Raw genomic sequence first — 24,093 nt, forward strand, 5'->3', positions numbered from 1 at the left:
AAATAAGAAACATAAAGATGCCTCTTGATATGTGTATTATAACGATCTGTAAGAAATAAGATGCTTTGGAGGGAGGTGCGCTTTGTTTTTTGATGCAATATTGATTTCTATGTATTTTTTGCTTGATTGAAATGTAATTGTATTTTTATTGTATTTGTTTAATATATTTTAATAAAATTCTCTCCCTACTATACCTGCTATCCCACAGCCACACCCCCTTCCCAGAGGCCATTTGCTCATTGCTATTGCTACTGAGTGGAGGTGCTCTGAGTGCTCTGTGGAGTTGTGACTTTCTCCCGGGCCCGGCTGGGTCTGGGAGTTAGTTTTGTGGGGTTTTTTTCTCTGTTTTTGGTGCTTTTCCCTACTTGATGGGGAAGAAAGCGATAAAACCGTTTAGCCGGGTGGTGAAGACCCGTTTGAGCAGCAGGAGGGCTGCTGGATCTAACATTGTGGTGTCAGTAGAGCGCACTGCAAAGGGCAAAGTTTCCTGCTCTGTTAAAGCAAAGGAAAAGAAAAGCAAAAGTTGTTCCAAAAGCGGCATGGAGAGTGACTCTGAGGACCTGGACGCCGGTGTTGGAGTGACTGCAGGGAGCTGCGGAGCTACAACAGAGGCAGACCAGGAGGTGAGAGCAGAGTCTGATGGCTGCAAAATGGCTGCTGGCAGTGAGGAGCATGGAAGCCATGTGGCAATGGTGGTTGCAGAAAGTGCTCTGACCAACCAGGAGATGGCTGCTGCCAGTGAGGAGCATGGAAACTGTGTGGCCCTGGAGGTTGCAGAGTGTGCTCTGAGTGACCAGGAAATGGCTGCTACCTGTGAGGTGCATGGAAACCGTGTGGCCCAGGAGAGTGAGCAGGTAATGGCTGCCGGCCCCCTGGGGAAGGCAGGGGAAATGCACAAAGGGACTGAGACTGTTATACAATATGACACTATCATTAATGCTTTAAAGGAGCTGAGGTATTTGGAGGAGAAGCAAAGCAAGTTAAACAGAGACATTGACAGACTGATAAAGAATCAGAAGTTGCTGAGAGGAGAGAGGAGGACTCAGTTCATCAAGGAGTTGGCTTTCCTCAATAAGGAACTGGAAGAGACTGAGATTAACATTAAAGATATTCTGGCTGTTATAGAGCCATGGAAGGAGCTGTATGGCAACAAGCAGAGATTTGAACAGATGAAGGAGGGCAATATGACTGCTGAGAGACTGCTAAAAGTTGCTGAACTGCTGAAAGAGACTGAATACTCTAAAATTGTTGCAGAATATAGCGTTGCTACTGATATTGTGCATAGTAACGGTCTTTCCAATACTGATGGTGTGTGTGCAGCTGCTGTGAGTGCCGGGGGCAGTGTGGGGCAAGCGGCTGGGGTGCAGGTACATGCAGGTAATGCAATGTGTGTGACTGAGGGGGGAGGGGCAGTGAGTGCTGAGGCAGCTGAGGTGCAAGCGGCTGGGAGTGGTGCAGCTGAGGTGCAGGTGATTGCAGGTAATGCAACGTGTGTGACTGAGGGGGGAGGGGAAGGAAAAAATGTTGTTTATTCTGCTGGGGAAAGCAATGTGCATGGGGGGACTGAGAGTGTTGCTGGGGCTGCGGGGGGCAGTGTTTGGGAGGGAAGGAGATTCTTTGCACGTGAGCAGGATGAGGAGTTTGATGATGAGTTTGACAAGAGGAAGAATGTTGTGAAAATTAAGTGGGAGAAAGAGAGGGAGGATTTCCCGGGGCGCAGGTTTGTGGGCAGAAACATTATTAAGCAGTTGCTGGGTTTTACCCCACAGGATGTTTATGCCTTGCTGAGTGTCACAGACACTGAGTTTGATTTAAGCTATAAGTTATCCCAAGGGTTAGAGGAGTTCTGGAGGCGGTACCATCTGAGTAAAGAGGCCAAGGAGTGGGAGGGGTTTAGGGTAATCCCTGTGTCCAAACCCGAAACCAAACTGGTCACTATTATCATGAAGAGAGAGACAGTGCATGAGCAGGACATCCTCATATGGCTCCGGCGCCAGTGCACTGTCCTATCCCCCCTGGAGCCGGTGTTTGATGAGGAGGGATTCTGGATAGGGGGGTATAAAGTCCAAGTAAAACTGCATGTGGATCAGAATGTTCAGAAACATCTCCCAAATTCTTTTTTCATTGGGAAAGCAAGGGGTGTCTGTTTCTATGTGGGCCAGCCCAGGCTATGCTATAAATGTGGGTCCAACAGGCATTATGCTGTAAAGTGCAACATACAGAAATGTGCTTTGTGTGGGGAGACTGGGCACCCAAGCAAGGAGTGTGTAAAGGCCATAAAGTGCAACCTGTGTATGCAATCCGGCCATGCTTATAGGGCCTGCCCCGACGCCTGGCGGAACATTAGGAAGGCTTGTCCCAATCTGGAGAAAGTAATGAGTACCCCAATGCCAGGGGAGAACTTGCCCCAGACTGAAGGAGGGGGGGAGGAGAGGGCAGGTGGGGCAAAAGAGACAGACAGGGGGCGCCCAACAGAGGTGAGAGGGAAGGAGAGAGAGAACAAACAGGCAAAGGTACAGGCAGCGGTACAGGCAGCCCAAGAGGAGGGAGGTGGAGGGGATGGTTGGATAGTGGTGGGCAGTAAATCTAATAAGGCTAATAAGGCTAAGGAGGCTCAGTGCCCAGGTGTAATTACCCTCCCAACTGAGAATAGGTTTGTTTTGCCAGGAGGGAAATCGTGGGGGGATTTAGCAGAGGAACAGGTAGAGATGGAGAGAATGGAGGAGGAGGAGGAGGAGAGGGAGAAAAGGAAAAGTCTCTCATCTGATATCATCTCCAGCAGGAAGAAGAGCAAGAGGGAAGGGGCTTTTCAGTCTCAGGGGGCAGAAAGGGAGTTGGGGGAGGAAAGTGTGATGGAGAGTCAGGGGGCAGGTGTGCGGGTACAGGTTAAACGGTCTGCTGGGAAATGTTTAGACAAGTCTCAAAATAAGAAACATAAAGATGCCTCTTGATATGTGTATTATAACAATCTGTAAGAAATAAGATGCTTTGGAGGGAGGTACGCTTTGTTTTTTGATGCAATATTGATTTATATGTATTTTTTGCTTGATTGAAATGTAATTGTATTTTTATTGTATTTGTTTAATATATTTTAATAAAATTCTCTCCCTACTATACCTGCTATCCCACAGCCACAGTCCCTTCCCAGAGGCTATTATCCCCACTGCTACTATAGGCACCATCTCTCCCTACTATACCTGCTATCCCACAGCCACAGTCCCTTCCCAGAGGGTATTATCCCCCCACTGCTACTATAGGCACCATCTCTCCCTACTATACCTGCTATCCCACAGCCCCAGTCCCTTCCCAGAGGCTATTATCCCCCCACTGCTACTATAGGCACCATCTCTCCCTACTATACCTGCTATCCCACAGCCACAGTCCCTTCCCAGAGGCTATTATCCCCCCACTGCTACTATAGGCACCATCTCTCCCTACTATACCTGCTATCCCACAGCCACAGTCCCTTCCCAGAGGCTATTATCCCCCCACTGCTACTATAGGCACCATCTCCCCCTACTATACCTACTATCCCACAGCCCCAGTCCCTTCCCAGAGGCTATTATCCCCCCACTGCTACTATAGGCACCATCTCTCCCTACTATACCTGCTATCCCACAGCCACAGTCCCTTCCCAGAGGCTATTATCCCCCCACTGCTACTATAGGCACCATCTCTCCCTACTATACCTGCTATCCCACAGCCACAGTCCCTTCCCAGGACAGTTACATGTTTTTGTTGAAGAGTTATCAGGAATCTTAGCAGCCCTTAGCTGTCGGTGGGCACTTACTTGTACACCTTGTTGTTGAATTTCTTTTCTGCAGGGAAGCCAAACATGCCACACACCACTCGGCTGTTCTTGCTGCTCCACTCAGCATTGCACACCTGCCTCCAGCTGCCTTGGACTTTTACTTCCACAAACCCCTCCGTTACTGGCACACGCTTACGATAGGCTGATAAAATGGCGCGGATTCGCACTTCCTCTACTTGAATATTCAGACCCTGTGGAACAAGCGATGGGGAAAATAAATACAGAATACAGGAGGGACAAGAGGGATCTATTACTGTTCTTACACTGTCCCACCACATGGGGGAGCTCAGGAGCTGAGCTGTAGGTTATGACAGTATGTGAGCAAAATCAGTTTTATCCATGTGGGCAAAAACAGAACTAGGCCCAGTAACAAGAAGAGTAATTGCATGCATTTATAATATAGCCATATTCATTCTGCTCTGGTTCAATAATCTGATAGGGGCCTGTTTTGGGGAAACAAACATAGTACAATATTCCTCCTGCCTTTAGAGAGGGGCAAGGAACGACTACAGAAAACAGAACTAAAGAAAACTCATCTTGGCACCTTAACATCACACACTTTTGGTTGGCAATAGAAAAAAAGCAAAATACTAAAATGTATTATTCTGTTTGTTTTGAAGTTTATAAAATCAGGGCAACTGGCAGAGGCTGTGGCCTCCTACGGCCAAAACTAACACATTAGCCTTTCCCCCCATGTGTACAGTGTTATTGAAAAACACTGCTCTAAAAAAAAGTCCCTCGCTGTGCCAAAAAAACAGAAAATTGGGATAAATAAAGCTGTGGTATCTGTGTTTCACTTGTGCTAATGGGAAGTGGGGCAACAGGGTTAGTGCCAAGCGCCGAGTGCCTGGGAACCACATCCAATAATAGGCACAAAAACAGGGGCTCTATAGTTCTGTGTCTCTTTTAGAAATGCAACTCCCAGCATTCTACTGGTACCTAGTGGGAGTTCAGGGATATACTGTACCATCATCTGGTTGAGTTCTTTTAAACAGACTAAATTAATGGGGATATATTATTGCTTAAAATACACAATTCGCACCAATTACAGCACCTAGTACATACTGTGCAGGTATATGGTAGACCTATAATACCCAAGAGCCACCAATAAGCTGTAATGATGTCATAAGCTATAATCAGTGCTTAGTGATTTCACTTGTGCCACACTATGGGTCTCATTTATTAACACTGGGCAAATTTTCACCTGGGCAGTAACCCATAGCAATCAACAGGGTTGGACTGGAGGTGAAGGGCCTACTGGGTGTGTGCCCCCGGGCCCCACACATCCCCAGGGGGCCCTCATCGGGTGCCCAATCCCCTTCCCCGAGTGCAGAAGGGTCAGACTGGGCCACCAGGGCAGCGGGAAAAAACCCAGACCCGATCCCCACAGGGTGCTCCGCCGAGCCACCAGTCTCCCTCCTCCGACCTGCTGAAGATAAGTTTAGTTTACGCACGCTCAGGGGAGGGGGTCGCATAGGTGTTGGGGGCCCCGATGGGCCCTGTACCCCCTAGTCCGACCCTGTTCCCACCTTAGGAACATTAGCAGAGGGAGATCTGTGGGCTGGGGGAGCGACAACAGGGATCAGGTCTGGGCCGCCGGGGCCCACTGGGTCTTTTCCTGGTGCCCTGTTGGCCTAGTCCAACCCTGGCAACAAATCAGTGATTAACCTTTTTTGTTTAGCCAGCTGCAGATAGAACAGTGAAATCCAACATGTTATTGGTTCCTATGGGTTACTGCCCAGGTGCAAAACTGCCCTGTGTTTATAAATGACCCCCTGTATGTCAAACTTATGTTTTATTAAAAGACCAATTGCCCTTTCTTTTTAACATATAAGGATAGCCTAATATTAGAGGTCACCTTGGAGTTCTATGACACATACAAAAGCTCTTTTTATCTCATTGCATGGCTAAAAGTATGTGGACATCTGCCTTCCCAACATCTTATAAAACCAAGGTTACTCCTCCCTTTGCTACTATAACGGTCTCTGCTCTTCTGGGAAAGTTTCCACTAGTAGAACATTGTTGGTGGGATTTGCTTTCATGCGGCCACAAGAGCATTAGTGAGGTTGGGAAACTGATGTAGGGGATCAGGTCTGGCTCACAGTCCTGTTCTTACTCATCAGACGGTCAGATGGGTTGAGGTCAGGGCTCTGTGTAGGTGGACCAAGTTCTTCCACTCCTATCTCAGCATAATCATTCATTCATTGGGACATTACTGTGCTGGAACTTCTGCCACAAAGCAGAAAGCTTAGAATTGTGGACTTTACTGTCACTTTATGATATAGTGGCACTTGTGTTATCAATGATGGCTGTGGCTTGAATAGCCAATTCCAGTAATTAGAAGGGGCATCACATACGTTTGGCCACATGTTGTAGCTTTATATCAGTGATCCCCAATCAGTGGCTTGGGGGCAACATGATGCTCACCAACCCTTTGGATGTTGCTCCCAGTGGCCTCAAAGTAGGTGCTTATTTTTGAATTTCTGGCTTGGAGGCAATTGTTGATTACATAAAACCCAGTGTAAAGCCAAGCCTCCTATAGGCTACCAGTCCACAGAGGGACTACAAATAGCCAATTATAGCTCTTATTTGCCCCCACATTAACTTTATCCATGCTTGTGTTGCTCCCCAACACGTTTTCCATTTGAATGTGGCTCACGGGTATAAAAGGTTGGGGATCCCTGCTTTATATGGTCACAGAACCCTCCTTCTGAAGAGCAACCACCCCTTTCTAAACCAATGACCAGTTGCGAGCAGCATGCCATGCAGATCATGGGCCTCTTGAACCCTCAGCAGGAATATTTTGAGATGTTTTGCAGACTTAGAAATTAGGAAAAGCCAGAGAACATCTGTTTTTAACTTTCTTCCCACAAATACTCCTTTATTGGAATTCAGTTCCCATAGCCGTGAACATTAGGGCTTCAGAGCTGGAGAATCAAGCCCTTCAGCGAGCCATGCAGCCACCTGAACTGTCCCACGTTTAGCTTCAGCCTATATCTGGCTACAGGAAGACTTTTCTAATTTAGTCAATGGGCATGCTGAAATGCTGGGCAGCAGCAGCCTATATATATGTGCTCACGGTGTATCCGCACACACCGGCTGTGCCACATTTAGTTGTGGGCAGGCACTCAGTAAACATGGCCCTTTCATGCAGAAGAGACATTGAACTTGTGACCCAGACGCTTCCTAGGATACACACGCCAGCCGAACAGGACTGGGGCAGGGGCACAGCTGGGAACAGCAGGAACACAGGAACACAGTGTATGGGTAGGTGGGCGAGACACCGCTGCGGTGACTGGCGAGATGTGTGAGAAACAGGAATAAATTACACACAGGGTGTGGGAGAATCATGAGCAACAAGTGCACAGGGAGATACAGTATGGGCTGAATGGGACATGTGCCAGCGGGGGGTTCATCGGATGTGTAAGTTGTGGTGGAAGGATTTCTAATAATCTCATCATTCATTTCTGCAGCAGGTCCAGACTGAGAATTAAAATAGGCCCTGGTATTTCAAGTACACAGAGGCCCAAATAGCCCCCCCACCAGCCCAATAAATAGTGACTGTCTATGGCATCTTACAGCAGCCCCTCTGGCATTTGCCAGAACCCACAGATTGCCAGTCTGGGCCTGCTCTACAAGACTTACCTCCAGCTGTCCCGGCAGCTCATTGCTGACTTTAAACCCAGGGATCCTCCGGTCACTGCACTGTACCCCAACATCCTCGCTGTGCTTGCAGTCTGTCACCCCCCATCCATTGGAGCCGCACGAGGCAATACTTTTCTCTCTCCCATTGCAATTCACATTATCCAACCAAATCCGTCCTGTGGAAGTGACCAAAAGCATAAACGGATAGCCATGAAATTGACCTCATAGTAACATAGTAACATAGTAAGTTGGGTTGAAAAAAGACATACGTCCATCAGTCCAACCTGTGGCCATTCAATTCTTCAATATAGCCCTGTGGCTTCACTATATCTTCAGTTCCACAGCCCTTCCCATTAACATGTACATTTAAAGAAAAACAAAGTAACATAAAATGCTCTTCTAATCACTCTTGCAACTTTCGTTATTTTATTTTCTAGTTTTGCAACAGTGAAAGTGTCAGACCTACCTTCTCCTTTTCCATACTTGGAGCTCGGTGACCACGACACTGCATCTTGGTAGCCCAACTCTCGGCACACTATATGGGCAGCATACATAGAGAAATCATCATCGCAGACTGTGCCCCACTCTCCTTCATAATAGACCTCCACTCGCCCCTCATTGTGCTTTCGCTTCTCCCCTGCCAGCCTGACGTGGATCTGTGGCACATTTCTGGCCGGAGTTGGTAGAGGTTCGGGCGCCTGGGACGCTTGATATTCTGGGTAATAGAGCCAGTGCTCATATTGCCCGAGTGTAGGCACAGATAGGGAGAGGGTGAGAAGGAAAATATGTGTCACCAGCATCTCTAATATGGTCCTTGGCCAAAGGCTCCACCTATGAAAGTAGAGAGAGAAGAACATATTATAAGAATGTAAGTCATTCCAATATATTTTCCAACTGGTTAATAAATATCCCTGTATTGATACATCAGTCTTCTGGTGCTTGTTTATTGGGAGCAAAAGGACAAACACACACCTACTAGGTTAGAGATTCAGGGCAGACATATTTAAAGAGATATACCATGAGCTGGACTGTATGGGACACTGCAGCGACATGAAACGGTATAACTAGTCGTGTCTGTGACTTTCCCATAGAGCTCAGTACTAATATTTCATAGATAAAACCTTAATTGCAGAAAACAATTTTTGTAAGAGCATTCCTGTTCGTGAAGGAGATGAAAGTATATTACCCCAGGTTGTACATTCTCTCCCACCCCCTCCCTGTCTGCCCTTCTCAGACTTACTGGGGGGGTTTAATGGTGGAAGGAACGACTGCGGAGGCTGAATATTTCCATAGTGAGCTCATTGTGACTATGCTAACACCAGCGCAAGGGGATATCCCAATGCTGACCCAAACTTGCCGTGCCTAGAGAGTGCATAGCGTCACGCCATTAACCACTTCATTGCATATGCCAGACTTTCCCCAACTATTAAGCGCTTACTGTTTAGTCAGTTAAACACTTTTAAAGATCTAGCCTGTATATAAAACATTAAAGAGATGCGCCTAGTTCTCTGCACTAACTTTACAATTTACAGTCCTATAACCTCAACAGCACATCAACACCTGCCTGGGAAAGAATTCAGCCATACAATGTGTTGTGCAAATGTCTAGTAGTCTTGTCATACAGGCTTCTAGCTGCTGAACTACAACTTTCAACACTCAACATTATACATCAGTGATTACTAGGGCTAGAGGTTATTTATAAGAGGAGGAGAGAAAGTGTTTATGTGGGTCAGCTAACTCCAAAATCTCATCAACAGGAAATATAGCGAGTTCTGTCCATTCTACAACAGACCTCAAAAAGACTGGACCTCCTGTGGCCCATGAGAGAACCTGATTCCTAGGATACACCCTTGCAACAATAAGATGCAGATGGTTTTTAATGTTTTAGATAATATAATGTTCTATGGTGGAAATAAAAGAGCTGATGGGAATTGTCCCATGTTAGGCCCACCAGGAACTCCTTGGGCACTCTGACTCTTCTCACAATGCCAAATGGGAACTGTCCCACACTGGGCCCACCAGGAACTCCTTGGGCACTCTGACTCTTCTCACAATGCCAAATGGGAAATGTCCCACACTGGGCCCACCAGGAACTCCTTGGGCACTCTGACTCTTCTCACAATGCCAAATGGGAACTGTCCCACACTGGGCCCACCAGGAACTCCTTGGGCACTCTGACTCTTCTCACAATGCCAAATGGGAATTGTCCCACGTTGGGCCCACCAGGAACTCCTTGGGCACTCTGACTCTTCTCACAATGCCAAATGGGAACTGTCCCACACTGGGCCCACCAGGAACTCATTGGGCAATCTGACTCTTCTCACAATGCCAAATGGGAACTGTCCCACACTGGGCCCACCAGGAACTCCTTGGGCACTCTGACTCTTCTCACAATGCCAAATGGGAACTGTCCCACACTGGGCCCACTAGGAACTCCTTGGGCACTCTGACTCTTCTCACAATGCCAAATGGGAACTGTCCCACACTGGGCCCAACAGGAACTCATTGGGCACTCTGACTCTTCTCACAATGCCAAATGGGAACTGTCCCACACTGGGCCCACCAGGAACTCCTTGGGCACTCTGACTATTCTCACAATGCCAAATGGGAACTGTCCCACACTGGGCCCACCAGGAACTACTTGGGTACTCTGACTCTTCTAACAAGGCCATAAAACCAAGGTTCCCTAAGGTTAAATATTAAAATATAAAAAACAAAGTCAGAGACAATTTTATGGGGTTTCTCCTTCTACCACTGGTCAGACTGGAGCAGAATGGTGGAATGTGAAATCTCACACCCCGACAGCCAGACTGACAATGTGGCCATTGGAATCTTTGCTGCTATTTTTTACTGGAATGCAGACAACTTATGATCTTTTAGCCACTGGCAAGGTCACTGGGAATGAACTGTCTCTTCTATTGTTACATCTTCCAGTTAAAGAACACAAGTGCACAAGGTCATGATGGTCACATGAAGATCTACAGCAAGAGCTCTTGGGTGAAAGAAGTCAATGGTACAGCAATCACTTAGGATTACTGAACACTAAGGCACCAATATTGGCAAACATGGCACAAGTTAAAAGCATGCCTCACAAGTCGCTCAGTAGGACTATGGTCTGTCACATATAACTAACCCTTTTACCCATAAAACATTCTTCCAGCTGAAATGGGGCATTGTAGTTTAGACGCTGTGCAAAACTACACGTGGGGCCCAGTAGTGGCAAACTAGCAATAAACTCTTTGTGTTACTGAGCTGTGGGCGCGTACTTGAGCAAAGGGTGTCAAAGATCTCGTCCGCAAACCATTAATCACCCTTTCTGTGTCCCATTTTACTGCATCAGGTTCAGTATAGAACAGACAAGTAAACAGAAGGGCCTTTCTAGATGTTAACAGCGGCTGTAAAAAAAATCACAATGTTATTAACAGTTGTAAGCTGCTAAAGCACCTATAAAAGAGGCCTATCGTTATTCCTCAGTGTCCTGGCTGTGACCATAGTCATGTCCCCAAAAAGCAGGTTGACGAAGAACTTTGCTTTATGGCAGGGATCCCCAGCCTTTTTAACACATGAACCACACTCAGATGTGAAAAGTGTTGGTGAGCCACACAAACATGAAAAAAGTTTTTTGGAGATGCTAAATAAGGGCTGTGATTGGCTATTTGGTAGCCCCATGGGGTCTGCTAACATGCAGGAGGCTCTACTTAGAGTAAAACCGTGTATTGTGCTTTCAAAACTTTCCTCCAGGACAGAAATGTAAAAATGGGCACCTACTTTGAGGCCACTGGGAGCAACATCAAAAGGGTGGTGGGCAACATATTGCTCACAAACAACTGTTTAGGGATCACTGCTTTAGGATGAAGCCTGCTCTCTAAGGCCAGTGCTACCATTGCCACCTAGGACTTTTTGTTACAACCCATTCCCATCCCCACTCTGCGTTGGATGGATGTGAAGGTTCTTAAAGAATGAATGAATGTCCCTGAAATATTGAGGACAAAAAGTTTCTGTCTGTGCAATTAAGTAGGAAGCCAGCTGAGATGCAGACTCGCATGGAAGAAGGTGCTGAGCAAAGCAATGGCTGGTTTGCAATAACTGAGGCCTGATTGCTATGGGGTTGTTAGATTGCACATTCCATCCCTACGGAATTTCTTGCCATATCCTGTATAATTCCTGGACACCACAGGCCAGTCTCTGTATAAAGTCCATCAGTAGCTCAAGTAAACTTCCTTCCATTCCTTTTCAAGAAAGTGGAAAATATGAGCTGTATGGTGTGACTAACCGCTATGAGGCATGAATGAATGAAATCGTTCCATTTAGGCTTCTGCTGGATGTCCCCTCACCAGAGAGGGGCTCAAGCTTCACTTTTCCCTGTGCTGGCACTGACCCCATGATAACTGACATACAGAGGGACGATTTAGGGCTGTTATACAGTCACTTTAGTCTTATGCCACCCCAAAAGTGTGGCAGCTGAGTGTTCTATCTCCACTATACATCATTGGCAGAGGTCATTCTACAGCACATGTATTTACCAATACCTGGCCTAGGCTTCATATGAAATTAGTCAACTGGTGATATTACTCTCCAGTGTATAGTCAATAACATTAATAATGATCAAACCAATGTCCTACGAACGTCAGGTATCCTGAGAGAAGGTTTGGGATTGTGGGGAGAACATTGAGACTCCATGGGGTCTCTCCACAAGCAACAATGGCATTCAGTGGAGCATATAGACCGATAAGCCCTACAACAAAATGATATATGTGCATGTATGTAAACACATGTACAATTCACTTGGCTGATTTAAAGTCCCAGCAAGTTGAAAGGACAAATTTATTTTACCTATTAAATATATCATATACAGGTATAGGACCCGTTATCCAGAATGCTTGGGACCAAGGGTATTCCAGATAAGGGGTATTTCCGTAATTTGGATCTCCATACCTTAAGTCTACTAAAAAATCAATAAAACATTAATTTGACCCAGTAGGCTTGATTTGCATCCAATAAGGGGTAATTATATCTTAGTTGGGATCAAGTACAGGTACTGTTTTATTATTACAGAGAAAAGGGAATCATTTAACCATTAAATAAACCCAATAGGGCTGTTCTGCCCCCAATAAGGGGTAATTATATCTTAGTTGGGATCAAGTACAGGTACTGTTTTATTATTACAGAGAAAAGGGAATCATTTAACCATTAAATAAACCCAATAGGGCTGTTCTGCCCCCAATAAGGGGTAATTATATCTTAGTTGGGATCAAGTACAGGTACTGTTTTATTATTACAGAGAAAAAGGAAATCCATGAAATTCTGAATTATTTGCTTATAATGGAGTCTATGGGAGACAGGCTTTCCGTAATTCAGAGCTTTCTGGATACTGGGTTTCCGGATAAGGGATCCCATACCTGTATATTCATTAGTAGGTAAATATAAAGGAATGGAACCGGAATGATTACACCGCTCCTGCAAACACAACAAAGACCAGTGGTAACACAACCACACATAGTAACTGAGCACCTTTCAGTAATGGAGGCAATAAAATGGCCTTTTAGTGAGCTTGAGAGGTGTCTCGGTGGCACGTTTCCATTAGAAGCAAACAGAGGCGACGGTCATTTCCTGTTACATCATGCAGTAATTGGACGAGTGCCTAGTTTATAACCGGGGGCGTTTAGAAGCATCATCAGAAGAGGCTGCTTCACATTCTGACATTATGTCCTTTTGGAAAACTTCTCATTGTAGCCACATGTTATATTCTGCTTCCCTTATAGCCCCCGAGGTTCTTTTCTAGAAATATGTGCAAATTATATCACCTTCTCGTGCTGCTCATCCACAAACAGGGACAGCATTGTACGAGCAGATCTGCATCTGCTTCAAGCCCTCAGATGAACTACAAATATGGAAAGACTTTGCAGCAAGCACATTGCCCTGTTGAGTAAATGCAGTCAGACTGGGGCTGCTAGGGCCCACTACAGAACCTGATATCCAGGGGCCCACTACAGAACCTGATATCCAGGGGCCCACTACAGAACCTGATATCCAGGGGCCCCACTCCCACAATAGTAAGATGGAGACAGTGCCAAATGGTTTAAAGATTATATAGGCTTATGGTGGAAATAAGAAAAAGCTAATGGGAATTTTCTATGCTCCACCAGAGCCTGGTCCTACCAGGACACCCTCTGCTACTCTGGCAGGTCTGGCAGAATAATAATTTTTAGATATAAGTGACGTATTATTGATCTTTTCTGAAATATTCTTTGGCCCCAAACAATGTAGGTCTCAATAAGAATAGATCACATATAACAGCTCATATGTAAACTCTGCTTCATACACATACTTTTTTAATAGTATGTGCCATTGGGTAATCGTAAATAGAAAACTGCCATTTTATGGGGCACCCCCTGGGATCACATGATTTACAGTACATACAAAGTTCTGTCTTTTGCTTCCACACTACTTCCTGCATTATTTCCTGTCAGCTGATCTCTGAGGGAGCACACAGCCCATTACTAAATGGCGGCTCAAGGGAAAAGATGTAAAAGGGCAATATGTACATTCCAGATTGGTAAGGCTCCTTAATAGGCCACTTAATATAATATAAACTATTTGTTGGTTAAGTATTTATTCTGGGGGTATAGTTTTCCTTTAAATATAAAGCTATCCGGGGCACTGATATACCCCCAAGGATACACAGATGCTCAAGCCCTTATAATGACAGTGTACTGTGTATGCCAAATGACAGTAGCCCTGGCTGCCAACTGGCAGGGCTTTGAGCCTTTAATAACGATGGCGTGTTTCTCTTTCTCCAGTTATGTTTAGGAGGCAGTGAAGTCCCGGCAGGATGTGCTTATGGCTGATGAGGGCCCGTGAGAGGCTTATATAATGCTTATATAATGCCTCTCACCAGCAGATGTTTAACATAACTTCTATTTAAGTGGTCACACAGAAATTTGCTGTTTATGCACGTTCTGTATGTCTGCTGAGTGTCCTTATTAGACTGCACTGGTTTATCTGCCACATGTGTTAGCTGTAGCGTGATTCCATTATGGGTGGGAACTTTATAACCCATCTTTGTGGGCACAGCACCAGTGAGACCAGTATAGTAGGAATGGGCAATCACCAGTATTATGCCAATAAAGTTTAATGGATGTCGGTAAAACTGCTTTTAGCAGCTGCTTTATTTAATAGCGTTATTCATTTGTTCCTTTTTAGTTTATGAATAGTCTGGAATATGGAAAACCATTCTGGGCTGTTCTACTGGGCTGTCTTGCATCTCAGGGGCGTAACAAACAGACTCTAGGACTATAGGGTGACATAGAAGTGGAAAGGCTGCACTGTGGCCCTGACAAATGTTCCCTCTAAGGCTACCTCCAGCTATCAATCCTGGTTGGAGCACTGACTGCTCTGTAAAAGCTTTCGAGAACATGCTATAACTGTATGTAGCCCTGTAATCTGACTAAACCTTGTTCATGGGTTTCCAAACATTCACTAGAAGGATTTTCTCTCTGTCTGGGCCTTGTTGACTCCAAGCTTCCCAAACACATCCACCTGGGTCAACGGACAAAGACCAAAGAGGAAGTGCCACCCCTTCCCAAACCCTTTATTAAAGTGCTACCGGAAGTGGTCACAAACCTATGGGCCAATGAATCAGTTATGTCTTCTGCCTAGTAACTAAATAATAGAAAGTATAGAGGATTTAAAGCCATATGGGCTACTAACCCTATGGGTCCCTATGCACAGACACAGACAGTCATATATACATTAGATCACAACCAAAGTCTATATATATATATTAAGTATGCATTTTTGTACTGAAATCCTCTCGTTATTTCTGCACCCAGGCCAACACAGCGCCCCTAGTTATGGAAACACATGGCTGTACATTGCCTTTACAAGCATGTGATAAAAACAGGGCAAGGGTTAATGAGTGAGAACTTACTTTTCCCGTCTTTTATTAAAGGGATAATGAAGCCCCTTTTAGTATAATTGTTCACACAAGCTTTCATTTATTTCTGTTATTAGAGGATCTGATTTCACATATTTATACAGTTTATATTCCTGTTAGGCAGCCTCCCCCTAGGCAGTCTCCCTCCCTACTTTCTGTGGGTGGCTTGCTGCTTTCCTCCCACCTCTCGCTCAGGGTCACTGGGCTTTTATTTCCATAGATAGGGCAGGCCGGGCACTTTGTTTTTTTGGAACACTTCATACATTCTGAGAGCTGTGAGATACATAATAGACACTATACTATAGCCCAAAAGGGGTTTATATATCATATATTATACTGCTGTTTCATAAGGCCCTGTATGGTATTCTTGCAGAGGGGTTCTGGTACGCCTTGTGTTGTACATACACCACCACAAACTCTTTTTGGCACTTGCATTTTTATTGCAAATCTTCCCATTGTCAACATTTGTACTTCAAAGAGACGGGAAGGTTAAATGGAAGGGTGTGTGTGTGTGTGTGTGTGTGCTCCAGGTCAGACCCCAGAGAGAATGTAGAGAGCTTGTGTCTGCTTGCTTTAGGGAGGAAGGTAGAGTGCTTTCACTTATTAGGGAGGAAGGTAGAGAGCTTTCACTTATTAGGGAGGAAGGTAGAGAGCTTTCACTTATTAGGGAGGAAGGTAGAGAGCTTTCACTTATTAGGGAGGAAGGTAGAGTGCTTTCACTTATTAGGGAGGAAGGTAGAGAGCTTTCACTTATTAGGGAGGAAGGTAGAGAGCTTTCACTTATTAGGGAGGAAGGTAGAGAGCTTTCACTTATTAGGGAGGAAGGTAGAGTGCTTTCACTTATTAGGGAGGAAGGTAGAGAGCTTTCACTTATTAGGGAGGAAGGTAGAGAGCTTTCACTTATTAGGGAGGAAGGTAGAGAGCTTTCACTTATTAGGGAGGAAGGTAGAGAGCTTTCACTTATTAGGGAGGAAGGTAGAGAGCTTTCACTTATTAGGGAGGAAGGTAGAGAGCTTTCACTTATTAGGGAGGAAGGTAGAGTGCTTTCACTTATTAGGGAGGAAGGTAGAGAGCTTTCACTTATTAGGGAGGAAGGTAGAGAGCTTTCACTTATTAGGGAGGAAGGTAGAGAGCTTTCACTTATTAGGGAGGAAGGTAGAGAGCTTTCACTTATTAGGGAGGAAGGTAGAGAGCTTTCACTTATTAGGGAGGAAGGCAGAGAGCTTTCACTTATTAGGGAGGAAGGCAGAGAGCTTTCACTTATTAGGGAGGAAGGCAGAGAGCTTTCACTTATTAGGGAGGAAGGTAGAGAGCTTTCACTTATTAGGGAGGAAGGCAGAGAGCTTTCACTTATTAGGGAGGAAGGTAGAGAGCTTTCACTTATTAGGGAGGAAGGTAGAGAGCTTTCACTTATTGTTCTATATGAGCTAAAATATTTAGGGACAAAAGACAGTAAAAGGAAGAAAGAAATTACTGAAGCCATTGATACCCTTCACACCGACTGCTCCAGTAGAGGTACCTGCATGGACAGTGGAATGGCCAGCCTCGCTGGTCAGGAGGTGGCAGTAGCTCCAGGGTTCCCAGGTTCTAATGTGGCAAATAGAGCTCGGTTGTACATGGCTCACTTGCTGTGCAATGATTGGATCTGACAGCTCCTAGTCCCTTATAGTTGCTGTGTGGGGCAGAAACCACTGGTTCTGTTACTGTGGCCCCTAAACTTGTCACTGATTGAACTGAGGCAGAGCAGCAGCTTTAAGGAAGAGAAGATGCACATAGAAGCTTATTGCCTGTACACCGTGGGCTCAGTGTATACAATGACATTGTATAAATATATTTCCCATTTCCCCAATGGCACCAAAATAGGGTGGGCAGCTCTACCTATCAACTTCTAATGGGCCTATGCCATATTGCTATGGTAACTGCTAGCCACTGTGCCATTTAAATTGTAAGTTCATGGATAGTTGGTAAAGGACATGCAAACCCTACATTTTCCTACCATGTATAGGTTGGGCACATCTCCCCCACCCAAACCACACCATTTGTTCGCCAGCACCATCACATTTCCTAAAGCAAATAGCAGCTTTCACCCAGCAGCCATTTTCCCTCTGATACATAAACATTTCTTCGGCGAGAGTGCATAGCTAGAGCAGCGTTTCCATGGAAACCAGCAATGCCATCTCTTGATTGGCTGCTAGACTGGAGGGCATGTTTGATAACCTGAGTTGAGACGAACTGAGCATGCCCAGTAGCCAATAGCCAAAGTAAATTCCCAAGGGAGGGGGCTGAGTGGGCTAAAGGAGGAGAAGGAATCCCAAGTGACTAAAGGGATGCTGTAGCCTTACTATTAACCTTTGAACAACTGGAGTGGCAGGTATTTAATTATTTCAAATAGGCTGTTCACTGTGAGGGGGTTTACATGTCCTTTAAAGGATTAAGTTTAAGTAACTAATAAGAATAAAATAAGCCTACTTGCCTTAATTCCTTCTTCCCAAACAAGCCCAACAATAGGCTAATATAACTGCTTAATGTTTTCATATGTATATTTACAGGTAAATATACAAAGATACTATTCTTTACTGAAAAGTGTTGAACAACTTATTTGAGAATAATAAAGTAGAATCCTTTCCGTGCATGTGTCCCCAGCTGGCCAGGATCTCCCTCTCCAGCCACAGACCCCCCCCCCCCCCCACCAGATCATGTAACTTACTACTAAGGAAATGTCTGAGGGACCCCAAAGGCCTCATTAGCCAAACCTCACATCCAAGTGAAGTCATGTGCAAATTATGTCTTAGGAAATGTGGGTGAGAGGAACATAAAGGAGGGGGGGAGAATCATTTCTAGAGAAGGGAGAAGGAGAAAGGCCAAGTGCTGAAGGCAAAACCATAGGGCGTAATGAGGGAAAGTATGGAGGGCTGAGTAAGGACTGGGGCTTCTTTACATGATATCTGGTTACAGAATGGAAAATATGAAGGTCATATCGAATGCACAGAAGACAAATGAATAGAGCTGATTGGCATGAAGAAGCCAAACCAAGAAGCCTATGGAGGTCTTGAGCAACTCCAAAATCCTTTGGAGGGTCACCAGTTGAAGGCCCTGGTTTACAGCTTTTCTTTTCCTTTCTTAAGCTGGCCATACATGCACCGATGTCGTCCGAAACCTCATTTCATGCGATATTCGGTGCATGTATGGCGACTCGGCCGATGTCGCAAAAGGCTGTGGATATAAGTCGACTCTCCAATCGGGCGGGTTAAAAAATTTTGATCGAGCACCATTGAAGGCGCCTGAGCAAAATCTACCTTTAGGGCTGAATCGGCAGAAGGAGGTAGAAATCCTATTGTATCTACCTCCATATCTGATGATTCAGCCCTGAACGTCTGTGGAGAGTGGGAATGATCTTTCGTGCGACTGATGGTAACATGAAAGATCGAAAATCGCCACGTGTGTGGCCACCTTTAGAACTTATATGTACTCGGGGCGGGGGGGAACCAGTATGAAGAGGGGCTGATACACAGAGTAAAGTCAAGGTACGACCAAAAGCTAAAAACAAAGGACAGATGATAGAACGGAGGGGGAGGGTCAAAAAGCCGGCGGGTAAAAGAATTGTGGGTAAAAAGAGAGGAAAGTATGATATGCCGCTCTAATGCCGTTCCCCGGGGATGTCTGTAATATGTCTGAGAAAAGTTCCACAGGATAACCTTATTCGTCACTCCGGCAGGAATGCAGCCCCGGCACATCTGGAGCAGATCTGGGCCCATCTCTCATGCACACCTCATAACACACAGCTCTAAGGTACGGGGGGGGGGGGGGAGAGCGCAACCATAATACCAACTTGGACTAGTTACTGTTATATTCATTATTGCAATTGGCTACTAGAGGAACCAGCTCCCATCATTCATTTGGCCAGTGATTCCTCCCTCAGTGTAGTGCAGTTTGAGGCCCTGATCAACTGGAGGCCAGTCTTTTTATTGGGGCCTGAAAGCAGGCAACTAGCCCTAAGCAGTTTCTGTATATACAGTACCATGGAAACCAGCTCCCCACACAGGCATTTAGACTTGTAATGAGGAAGGGTATGATATGGTAGGTATTACTGGGAAAGATGGCAACAGTATAACTCCCAGCATCAACCAATAGCTGTAGGGTGAAAGGCCATATGAGCCAATGAAAGGCTATGGTGAGTTAGCCCTGGGTTATATAAATAATGGGGCCACTAGGGTCCAGCAAAGTCTGCTTAGATCAGGGGTCTCAAACTCGCGGCCCGCGGGCCATTTGCGGCCCTCGGTACAATATTTTGTGGCCCTCACCAACGCCTTCTCAAAAGCAATGAATGGATCGCAATTTTTATTGCGATTCAAGGGATAATGCAAGGCACGGCGGGCGGGAGCTGCTGATTGCGGAAATGACGTTATGCCATCATAACAGTTATTATGGGAAGACGTTCTGTGTGCACAATTAGCTGCTAAGGAGCTAATTGTGCACACAGAACGTCTTCCCATAATAACTGTTATGATGGCATAACGTAATTTCTGCAATCAGCAGCTCCCGCCCGCCGTGCCTTGCATTATCCCTTGAAAGCCAATTTTTTGTGAAATCCCTTATGCGGCCCAGCCTCATCCTGACTTTGCCTCCTGCGGCCCCCAGGTAAATTGAGTTTGAGCCCCCTGGCTTAGATACTGGCCACATGGAGCCAAAAAACACAGGAAAAACACTTTGCAAACTATAAATATGGTGGTGGATCCATTATGCTTTGGGATGGTGTGGCAACCATTGGCACAGAAAATACTGTATATGTAGAGGGAAGAATGGATTCCTATAGTAGCAGCAAATTCTGGATGGCAATGTTACAGTGAGCGAACAAGCTGAAGCTATAAAGGGCATCTGGCTCTTACTACAATCCTAAACATACCTTAGATGCCGCCATGAGTTATTTGAAGAATAGCGAACTGAGAATATTGGAATGTCCCTCACAGTCCCCTGATCTAAACATCATTGAAAATTTGTGGTTAGAGTTTAAGCACGCAAGAAGCTGGGCCATGAAGGGCTCGGAATTAGCAGTGATCTGCAAGGAGGAGCCGGCAAAAATCCCCACAATTACAGAGAGACTATTACAAGCTGAGATGTGTTGTTTCTTAATGCACTTTTTACTGAATATGGAATTTGGCAAACGGGTGCCCAAATGTTTGTATCTACGTGTAGATTATACTACTTATATTGGCCTGCAAACCAATCAGTTGCACAGATTTTGTGTGTGCCATTCCCCAAACCAACCAGTTGCACAGATTTTGTGTATGCCATTTGTCAAACCAATCAGTTTTAAAAAACAAATGTTGAACAAATGAAAACAAATACAAAAACAAGACACGTAGGGGTGGGCAAAATCGGGCTAATTCGATCATTTGGCCCTAGGGCAATATAAACATCAGGTATAGGCAACTTTGGTTCGGGGACCGCATCTATGAGCTGATGCGGTACCCGATCAGACAGAAGAATCTACCCGAGATCTGGCCGATTAGGGAGGGAGGCCAGACGTTGGTGCCCATACATGGGCACATAATCTGTCGAAACGCTCCAAAGGTCCTACATCGGCAGCTGAAATCGGCCCATGTATGGCCAGCTTTACCCGGAATTGCATGGTCCCCTACTCCTTGTGTTTCCTCTGACTGATAAACGTTTGGCCTGTGAGCCACCTCGCTGCACTCTTGGGCTGAAGATCTCAAAAACAAATATGAGTGGCCAGATGCTTCTAACAAACAAGTGGGAGCTGCCAGACTATTCATCTTGGTTAGGGACTCCTGACTTGGCAAGATCTCAAGTTACACGAGAGCCTGATATTCCACAAAGCAGAACTTGCCTGTAACTCAAGGAGCTATGAATTTGTGTTTTCATTTGTTTTTCTTCTGGGTATAGCAATAATTCATAAGTAATGCTAGCTTTGTGCATGGCAGTCATTTAGGGTAACCTAATAGGCTCTAACTAGCTAACAAGGCATATTCCTGGCCTCAGCCACGAGAGAATCTGTCTCTAGAAGAGCTTTCCAATTCCCTCTTCATTTCACTGTTATTGTCTATGGGTTTCTTTTATTGAATATATATTAATCAGGGACATTCGACCAACACCAATTTACACAAGTATCCCATCTCTCTCATTTTAGCTGATAACTTATCTGCTTATGGCCTCTAAAGGCGTGGATCATTCAACAAGGTTTGTCCACCTTTAAATTTACTTTTGGTATCTAGACATTGATATTCTGGCTAGACCATTTGCAATGTCTTCATTCCTTATTTTGTATGGTTTTTCAGTCATTTAACTTTTTGTTCAGTAGCTCACCATTTTGGTATTTCAGCAGCAACCTGGTTGCTAGGGTCATATTTACCCTAGCAACCAGACAGTGATTTGAATGAGTTCTGGGAGTATGAATAGGAGGGCCTGAACGGAAAGATAAGTAATACAAAATAACAATAAGAATTGTAGTCTCACAGAGCAATAGTTTTTTAGCTGCAGGGGACAGTGACCCCCATTTGAAAGCTGGAAAGAAAAGAGAAAGGTAAATAATTATAAACTATAAAAACAAATAATGAAAACCAACTGCAAAGTTGCTAGGAATAAGCTACTCTATCCAGTTCAATCTGTTTCCTGCCTAATACATATGTGGCCAACTTTCAGCCAGATATTGGTCTGCCCGGCCAGGGCTTTTCATTATCGCTGCAACCTAATGAACTGTTTGACCCAGAATCCTGCAATTAGTATATGTCTTAAGGTCCCCATACACAATAAGATCTGCTCGCTTAGTGATGTCGACAAGCGAGCGGATCTTTACCCGATATCCCCACCTACAGGTGGGCGATATCGGGGGGCATGTAGGCGAATTTGATCGTTTGGCCCTGGGTATGGTGCAGTCGGTTCGGGGACCTCGTCAACGAGCCGATGCGGTCCCCGATCCGACTGGATTTTCTAACCTGGCCAATCGATATCTGGCCAATTTCAGGCCAGATATCGGTCGGCCAGGCCCCTCGGCTCTGCCCCATACACAGGCAGATAAGCTGCCGAATCGGTCCAAGGGATCGATATCAGCAGCTACTATCGGCCCGTGTATGGGGACCTTTATTCCTATTACAGCAGTATAATTGGATTCCCTGGGTAACAGACTGTAACTAACCCTTACATTTAGCATGTTTTACTCCATAGCTATAGTCACACCGGTCCCGCAGTGGGATGTCGCAGCTTGATGCACAAAGGCAGCTCTGCTAGGCAACCTCTTTAACATAAAACGCAGGGCTTTATTATGAGACCCATTAACCCTGCAGCACAGAAATAATGAGATGGATAGCCCCTGTAAAAGTTATACTGCTGTAGGATTTCCGCAGGCAGAGCTGAGCTTCAGCAGTGAGAGGGTTAAAGTGAGGAAAGAACAAGAGCAGGAGAATCGATCAGAGCCAGGAAGTACCCCTAATAGGGAAAGCAGAGGCGCAGGGAAACATTGTGTATCCAAGGAAGGGAAGGGGGGCTGCACACATGTGGGGAGCAGAGCTGGGTGTCCTGCACAACCCTACCCCAACCAATGAATGAGCAAGCTGAGCCAGTGTGGGTCCCATCCAGATTCATCAGCCCTAGACTGTACCCATTGCCCAATGGGCTGACAATTCAGTGAGTGTTTCACATCAGCCATATCAGAGCTGGCCCTGAGTATGAGCACATTTACTTCTGGAGAAAGCGAACGAGCCCCCCCCCCCCCCAGCTTCTGCAGAACAGCACCCCTTAAGCATCCTGGGATTCATTGTCCTACAACAACTGAACATTAAAGTTTACTGAAACCCAGCCCAGAAAGAAATGATTAAATGTATATATATATATATAGATATGGTTCACTTTATCAAGTCACTAGCCTGTAAGTTGGCAGATATGTGCCCAGTTACTGAGTGCCCCATTACCATAGTGTATATAACTACTTACTGCCATATTATCAGAGTATATATAACTAGTTACTGAGTGACCCATTTACATAGTGTATATATATATAACTAGTTACTTAGTGCCCCATTACCACAGTGTATATAACTACTTACTGCCATATTATAAGAGTATATATAACTAGTTACTGAGTGCCCCATTACCATAGTGTATATAACTACTTACTGCCATATTATAAGAGTATATATAACTAGTTACTGAGTGCCCCATTACCATAGTGTATATAACTACTTACTGCCATATTATCAGAGTATATATAACTAGTTACTGAGTGACTATTAACATAGTATATATAACTAGTTACTGAGTGCCCCATTAACATAGTATATATAACTAGTTACTGAGTGCCCCATTACCAGAATATATAACTAGTTACTGAGTGTCCCTCACCAGAATATATATATACCTTAGTTAGTGAGTGCCCCTCCCTAGAGTGCATATTTAATTGGTTAGTAAATATCTCTGTTACAACTATGAACTCGGTGGGTGAGTGCCCTTCCTTGACTCGGTCAGTGAGTGTCCCTCGCTACAGGGCATGCCACTTGCTTGGTGCCCGCTCACTAGAGACTGTCAGTAACACCTGCGGTGCCAATGTGCATTTTCATGCAGCCTGTACATTTTGCAGCTCCATGTATTGTAGTATGGGCTGTGTGCAACTCCTCCAGTTATTCCACTCACTGTTCCATCTATAGTTCCCTCACTGTATCTGGGTGTGTGTGGAACAGTCCAACTCATT

At 45.2% G+C, this 24,093-nt stretch overlaps 1 protein-coding gene across 1 annotated transcript in view; it reads right to left on the reverse strand.

Moving 5' to 3' along the window:
• The window catches only part of loxl2 (lysyl oxidase like 2), a 39,662-nt gene that overhangs the window by 15,096 nt on the left and 473 nt on the right, over nt 1-24,093 (reverse strand). The window contains exons 2-4 of the mRNA NM_001142048.1: nt 7,923-8,287; nt 7,457-7,632; nt 3,791-4,002 (exon numbers count right to left, since the gene is read on the reverse strand). Coding sequence (NP_001135520.1) covers nt 3,791-4,002; nt 7,457-7,632; nt 7,923-8,256 — 722 coding nt within the window. The 5' untranslated portion in view covers nt 8,257-8,287. The remainder of the gene's footprint in view (nt 1-3,790; nt 4,003-7,456; nt 7,633-7,922; nt 8,288-24,093) is intronic.

Source organism: Xenopus tropicalis, chromosome 3, assembly GCF_000004195.4.
Source record: "Xenopus tropicalis strain Nigerian chromosome 3, UCB_Xtro_10.0, whole genome shotgun sequence".
Classification (NCBI taxonomy): domain Eukaryota; kingdom Metazoa; phylum Chordata; class Amphibia; order Anura; family Pipidae; genus Xenopus; species Xenopus tropicalis.